Consider the following 7,500-nt stretch of genomic DNA (forward strand, 5'->3'; position numbering starts at 1 on the left):
CTAAACTTAGCCTTCCAGAATTCTCCCTCGGATAAGAGAGCTTTATCAGAGTAACACTTCTTTTTTTTTTTTTTTTTTTTTTTTTTTGAGAAAGCTTGAAACGGGGCCAGGACCCTGAGAAAGCAGTGCAGGTAAAGGCATGATTCTGGAGGCACTTGCTGGGTCCTGGCTGTAGACTTTCACTCTATTTTCCATGTTAAAACAAGAGACTAGGCCATCGTAAATGTCTGTCCGTCCAACTGAGATCAGTTCCAGCCATAGGAACCATTCCAAGGCTTTCTGTTGCGGGCTTACGGTTAGTACTGCCTCAATATTTCTCTGTTACCTCCAGAAGGCTGGGAGTTTGAGAACATTTTGTGGTGTGTGTGTGTGTGTGTGTGTGTGTGTGTGTGTGTGTGTGTGTGTGTGTGTAACTTCCCTTCTCAGTAGCATCCTCAGTTGCTTTTACTGCAGAGGATGTTGTAATATCCCCTCACTGGGCCAACGCATCCTGTGTGTGTGTGTGTGTGTGTGTGTGTGTGCATGTGTGTGTGTGTGTCACAGTTTACTTCTCAGCTCATTGTCCTGGAATCTGGCGTTTGATCCCCAGGACCAGAAGCTAATTGTAAAATGAACAATGGCTGAACAATGGCAATGACACACACACATACACACACACACACACACACACACACACACACACACACACACACACACACACACACACACACACACACACACACACACACACAGAGGATATGTTGTACTATTTAGTAAGTATTCACTCTCTAGTACCAAAGACTCTACAGTGAATAACTGCTGTAAAAAAACAGATTTGAAATACTGATTTTGTAATCTACACATCATGCTCTACGTCAACAACAAACAAAAAGACACATACACACACACGTACACACACACATGCACACACGCACGCACACACACTCTCTTTCCTGATCTCTTGTTCAGTCTAAGCATGTCTGAGCATGTGATAAACTGTAGAGGACAGCCTGACTCCAGATAGAAGCACTTTCACGAGACAGTTTATGATGTTGTGTTTTACTGTTTTACTTGCACAGTTACATAACACACACACACACACACACACACACACACACACGCATCTACACAAATGTCAATAGCTTGTCTGAACATAAGCTGTGTTCAGTTCATAAGTTGTATCATCTGAACATAAGTTATGACCACTCCAGTCAAGTATGACATCACTTCCCTTTAGCCCACCCTATAAATATCAACCTAAAACTGTTTATCAGCAATGTAGCCTGGCATTGTCCTCCAGTCTTCCAGGGAAGGGCATCTCTCTACACATTTTGAGGAGCTCCTCTGACTGAGAAATCACCCCACTGAAGTTTGGGGCAGATAATAGTAGTCAGTGAGGCAGCTTTGAGTGAGGTATTGTTTTCTGAGGTAGGTCTGACACAGCTTCATTGTGAGTATATGAACCAAAGGGCAAACTTAGCACCCTGTTACAAGTCCTTTATTTTTTTTTTTTGCTGCTCAGAGCGTAACATGAACAACATTTTTTAGCTGTGGTGCCGGTTCTGACATCACCATCACTATGTTGCTTCAGCCGGTGGCAATGTTCATTTTGAGTGTAACATTCAGCAGGGTTGAGGAGAACTTTTAGTTTTTGCTGAACACCCTCTCTGGGCATTGTCCCTGGAGCCATCCAATGAGTTACCACACTTTAGTGATAAGCTATAGTTAAATATTCACCAGTGGGAAGGCAAACTGGTTCAGACTGAGCCATTTAATAGACAATGGTAAACTCTGTAGTTTTGCTGTTAGTAGTGCGTTTAATGTTTCCCTTTATCAGCCAGTTCAAATATGTTGCATGTTACCTGTAGTCAATACTACCACTAATAGCAAACTTAACACTAAATTCAGTTTCCAAACACTGAGCACAATGCCCAGCAGAGCACATTATCAGTTATGTTTTACCTTTCTCAGGACCAGGGATTTAACCCTGTGGGATTTAAAACCTGATGCTGGAGCAATCCTGGGGAGAAGAATGCATTTCAAACTAACTCCAGACCTGATCGTTAATACAACGTGTACACGCCAGTGATGTAGCTATGATCATAAAAATCATATTTCCTGCCCCTCCCCAAAACCACCATCACCACACATACACACACACACACACACACACACAAACACACATGCACAGCAGAATGGGAATCAGTCTCTAAACTGGAAGAGGAACACAAAGGCCCACAGTCAACTGAATTCTTGGTTTCAGGTTTAGAGTCAAAAAACTCTTTTTTTCTCCCCTAAGTTCCAGAGCTCTCTGCAGACTGCATTTGATTAACAGAGAGAGAGAGAGAGAGAGGGAGAGAGAGAGAGAGAGAGAGAAACAGTCACATTTTCATTTGCTCTGAAAAACATGTGCGTCATGCTGCTAGGTTTCATTCAATTATATAGAATGAATTAACCCAGAACATCTCATCTGTGTGTGTGTGTCTTTGTGTCTGTGTGTCTGCGTTAGAGAAGCAGGGTGTGTATCTTTTTCCTGCATGTGTCTGTGGCAGAGAGCTAGGGTGTGTATGGGTGTATGGCCCACAATCTCATTATGTTTCATTTATAAAGCAGTGATTGTTTAAACATTACCAGGCATAAATTCAATCTACATAGACTTGATATTTACAGAGCACAGGTTATAATGCCAAATATAACAGGATGTCAAGCCTTCAACACAGCAAAACTCCTCAGAGACTGCTAATATCCACTTTTTAAAACAAATTACTTTAAAACAAAAAAGAAAAAGAAAGAAACTTCCCCTGAAACAATGATCAAAGCGTAACAGCAGGCTAAAGGTCGGCGAACACCACAATAACATACTAGATGAAACAGTTCAGTCAAACAGGAACCATAGGAAGTTGTGCACTCACAGTTAAGGTGCAGAAAACCGCTGCTGTAGAAGAGATGCTGTGTTCTCGGTGGTGCTGTTGACCGGCTGAAGAAAGAGGTGTGTATTCCTCTTTGCTGAGGTTACTGAGTGAGTGAGAGTGTGTTGTGTTTGGAGTTTTCTTTCTGCCTTACAACAGGGTACAGAGTCCACTCCCAGGGAGTGCCGCCTTTCAAGAGAACAGAGATGACTTCACTAAATTCAGAGAAAGAGAGGGAGAGAGAGAGTGGGAGGGGTTGAATCACGTCCGTAAAAGGTCATGTACTTTTTTTTCGTTTTTTCTCTCTTACTCTCTATTTCTCTGCCCCTCCTTTTCCCTCTCTTTTTCCTGGTTTGGAATGTTCGTCCTTATTTGGGAGAATGTTCAGAGACGATGTGGGACGGCTGCCAAAGGGCTTGGTCTAGCCAGAGAAAAGGAATTCTCTACATACCTTCTTCAACCGCTCGGTCTCAGAAGAGGGGGGGCAAGAGATGGAAGAGGAGAGGGGTAACGAGGGGCATGAATGAAAGAGTATGGGGACATTTTGGGGGGGGTGTAATTAAAGAGGAATGGAAACACGAGTAGATGGAAACTGACCAAGAATATGCACACTTTGTTATCGTTACTGGTACTTGTCTTTAATTACAATAAAAATACTTTAGCATGAGAGAGAGAGACAAAAAGAGACAGAGCGAGAGAGAGAGAAAGAGAGAGAGAGAGAGAGAGAGAGAGAGAGAGAGAGAGAGAGGGATTTTTGATTTATGTACAGAGATAAATGCAGACGAACAGTACTTTATGTTCTCTTGTTAAGTGTAGGCTGATGCGATGGAGAAGTAGTACTGGTAAAACTTGAGGAGGACTGATAAAGCACAGAAACAAAAATAAACAACAAGGCATGAAGTGTTCAGACTCGTAAAAACAGTTGCATGCATTAGGAAATTCAGAACAAGCCATGAAGCACAGGATTATGGGTGCAAGGAGAGGCAGGTTAAAAAACTTCCATTTTACATATTGCATCATATGCACACTTACACACACACATTCATGCAGGCATGCACGCGCACACACACACACACACACACACACACACACACACACACACACACACCACTCCTCTGTGGGAATAGACGTCAAGCCCCTTGTGGATCGGGCCGTTACATGCCTGCTGACATCAGGCAGCAGAGTAAACACAGCAATGACATCACCGTCTGACCCTCAGAGGTCACCATGGAGACGGGGGTAAACCAATGACAAAGCATCATTTTCCAGCATGCCCACGTCTGGCCAAACTTCTGTTTAATATTACTCATCTTAATTATATGTAAGAAGAAATTAGTCACGCCCGCTTACACGATTCACTTTTTGTGTATTTATCAGTTCCTGTGCTTTAAGTGCTATCACACAGACTGACTCTTAAACTGAATGAATGACTGTTACATCATCATGCTGTTTTAGTGATTAAGGTAAAACTAATGCTGAATAAAGCACTTAAGACCAACTCAGTAACTAAGAATGATTAACTGTAGCAGTAAAGGTAAGGACAAAAAGGTGAAGGAGCTGATCGAGAAGGCAGTAATGTAGAGTGTCATAGTGAGAAGCAGTTTGATAAACTGTCTGGTGGACTTAGGAATCCACTCCTATGATCATTGTATAGGTCTGTTTTATTACAGTGCTCCGCTAGTTTGTTACAGTAGACGTGTCTGTAATAAACTGACGCTTCTTTTCCTTTGGGTTTTCCGCATGTAAATGATGTTACCGTGTGAAAATGGCTTTAAAAAACGTGGACAAGTGAGACTGGAGACTGTGGTGGTAGGGCAGCAGACACCAAACCAATCCACAGCATGTCCAGACAGAACCAGCAAACCGTTGTTCTTCACTTTGGCTTTGTGCCTGAGGGCTTGGGCAGTTTGGCAACTCAGAGTCTTTCTTTCTTTCTTTCTTTCTTTCTTTCTTTCTTTCTTTCTTTCTTTCTTTCTTTCTTTCATGAGCAGTGCTATCTGATAAATAAGGAAATAATTAATGTGTTGGGCAGGTACACTTGCTTATGCACACACACACACACATACTCATACACGCATGCATACTCACACACACACACACACACACACACACACACACACACACTTGTGCATATATATCAGTTTCTCAGGGAGATGATGATAAATTCCTCTCTTGCCTGTGACATTTCCTAATTCATCTGTTTCTTTTTCTTTCCTGTTTGTAGTGTGTGTGTGTGGGGGGGTATGTGTGTATATATGTGTTGGTGTGGGTGTGGGTGTGTGTGTGTTTCTGTGTGTGTGGGTGTATGTGTGTATATATGTGTGGGTGTGGGTGTGTTTCTGTGTGTGTGGGTATGTGTGTGTATTTATGTGTGGGTGTGTTTCTGTGTGTGTGGGTATGTGTGTGTATATATGTGTGGGTGTGTTTCTGTGTGTGTGGGTATGTGTGTGTATATGTGTGGATATATGTGTGGGTGTGTTTCTGTGTGTGTGTGGGTATGTGTGTGTATCTATGTGTGGGTGTGTTTCTGTGTGTGTGGGTGTATGTGTGTATATATGTGTGGGTGTGGGTGTGTTTCTGTGTGTGTGGGTATGTGTGTGTATCTATATGTGGGTGTGGGTGTGTTTCTGTGTGTGTGGGGGTGTATGTGTGTATCTATGTGTGGGTGTGTTTCTGTGTGTGTGGGGGTATGTCTGTGGGTATATGTGTGTAAAAAATGAGTGGTGTTGGTGGCTGAACTCAGTATGACAGGTCTGTTTGCAGCATGTGCATTTTCAACAATATAACTCAGAGACACAGATTGCTTCTCAATTGTTTTTCCCTAATCATCTTTATTTAAGGACTTTAAGACTAATGTTACAGAAAAACCCAAAAACCCCAAAAATTCTGTGTGTGTGTGTGTGTGTGTGTATGTGTGTTGTATGCTGTATCTGTTTGTGTGTTTGTGTGTGTGTGTGTGTGTGTGTGTGTGTGTGTATATCAGCCCTCAGTAGGATATAGTAAGTATCCACTGAATTTGTTATGTCCTGCGGTGTCACAGAGGACTCGTCCAGACAGTAGCTGTATGTAGACCTGGCTGCCGCGGGACAGTGGGAGAAGCAGGGTGTGTGTGCCACTGTCCTGAAGGTCCTCACGGTTATCCTCCCACACCGCTGACACCTCGCGCCCGTCCTGAACCAAAGCCAAACGGTGGTATAGCCTCATGGCTTCTGCTCCAGCGCTGGAGTACGCCAAAAATGAGAATGAATACACACCAGCCCGTGGAGCAGTAAACACACCTGAGGAGACAAGTAGAGTCAATGTGTGTGTGTGCATGCGTGCATATGTGTATGTGTGTGTGTGTGTGTGTGTGTGTGTCACTGCTGTACCGAGAGCAGGATTGTATCCATTTCCATAGTTGAGTGTGACGTTGCCATAGGGAACAGTAACATCACTGGTGAAGGGGCCAAAACAGTCAGTACTGGCGGTTGTACTCACGGTAAATGCCACTTTCCTACCGCCTACACACACACTCACACACGTAGAGAGAGAGACACAGAGAGAGGGAGGGAGAGAGGGAGAGAGAGAGAGAAAGTGAGAATAAGGTGAGAATAAATGAATTAAGGTGACAGCTAACGTCTTGTGTCTGTGCCATGAGGTATGAGACAACACCCCTCAAATATGACATATGACAAATGACATCACAGCTCTGATCCACTTTCCTGGTGTGACCTTTGAATTTGCTGTCACCAGTGAGACAATAGCTGCACAACAGTAGATAAAAAAGTTTTAAAATATTAGATGACTCTTTTGTTCAGTCCTGCTCCCACATGGCCAAGCTGCCTTTCTGGCAAACTTGGTCTGCTGCTTAGAGACAGTTTCTTGTTTGCGAATGTGCACGTTATTGGCAACAGAGAAACTCTGCAGGCATGAAACTGGAAAACAAATCTTATCTGACCATTGTTTTTATGTTAGGATCCATCTTCATAATCTTTAACGTGCAAGTCACATTCCGATTGTAAATCGCCTTCAGTTCTGCATAAGATGCAAAGTGGATTGCATTGACTTTGGTGGAGATGCCCATATTCAAAGAACTAAGCCAAAGGAAAATCTACTTTACGCCTGTGCAGTTTCAGCACTATTTATGTGATCTCTCGAAGCGCAAACCTTCACACACGTATAAGATTTTCGGATTTGGCATGCAGCACGTTATGACATTTCTGCACACAAGGTGGCAATGTTACGTAAATCCTGATCATAAAATCACAAGAAATCCCTCCCTATTTCACAAATCAACCAATCATCACTTCTCCCACACTGCACAAAGTTGAAATTTTTGGCAGGCGCGTGTAAGCACCAGCACAGAGTGAAGACCAAGGTGCCCCCACATGCCCAGCTAAGCGTTGAGAGATGCAAAACGCTGATCTAGAAATGAGAATAAAGCTGATCTTAAGGATAACCTTTCTGCAGACACTTAGGCATGACATGCAATCCTCACAGATTTCTGACCAAGGAAGTCAGATGAAAAAACTCCAAAAAGCATGTTTTGGATGTCTAATAGATCCAGGTTAGGATGTGGGCATACAGTGGCATGCAAAAGTATCGGCACCACTGGTCAAAATTTCCGTTACTG

At 43.1% G+C, this 7,500-nt stretch overlaps 2 protein-coding genes across 4 annotated transcripts in view; both read right to left on the reverse strand.

Annotated features, from left to right (window-relative positions):
* The window catches only part of tagln2 (transgelin 2), a 7,873-nt gene extending 4,796 nt beyond the window's left edge, over positions 1-3,077 (reverse strand). For both annotated transcript variants that reach the window (XM_030782132.1, XM_030782131.1), the window contains exon 1: positions 2,892-3,077. The gene's annotated coding sequence lies outside the window, so the exon portion shown is untranslated. The remainder of the gene's footprint in view (positions 1-2,891) is intronic.
* A 2,756-nt stretch (positions 3,078-5,833) lies between these two features.
* LOC115819141 (cerebellin-2-like) overlaps positions 5,834-7,500 on the reverse strand; it is a 7,484-nt gene continuing 5,817 nt past the window's right edge. For both annotated transcript variants that reach the window (XM_030782692.1, XM_030782691.1), the window contains 2 exons: positions 6,257-6,388; positions 5,834-6,166 (listed from right to left, as the gene is read on the reverse strand). In XM_030782692.1, the coding sequence (XP_030638552.1) occupies positions 5,868-6,166; positions 6,257-6,388 (431 nt within the window). In that variant the 3' untranslated portion in view covers positions 5,834-5,867. The remainder of the gene's footprint in view (positions 6,167-6,256; positions 6,389-7,500) is intronic.

Source organism: Chanos chanos, chromosome 8, assembly GCF_902362185.1.
Source record: "Chanos chanos chromosome 8, fChaCha1.1, whole genome shotgun sequence".
Classification (NCBI taxonomy): Eukaryota; Metazoa; Chordata; class Actinopteri; order Gonorynchiformes; family Chanidae; genus Chanos; species Chanos chanos.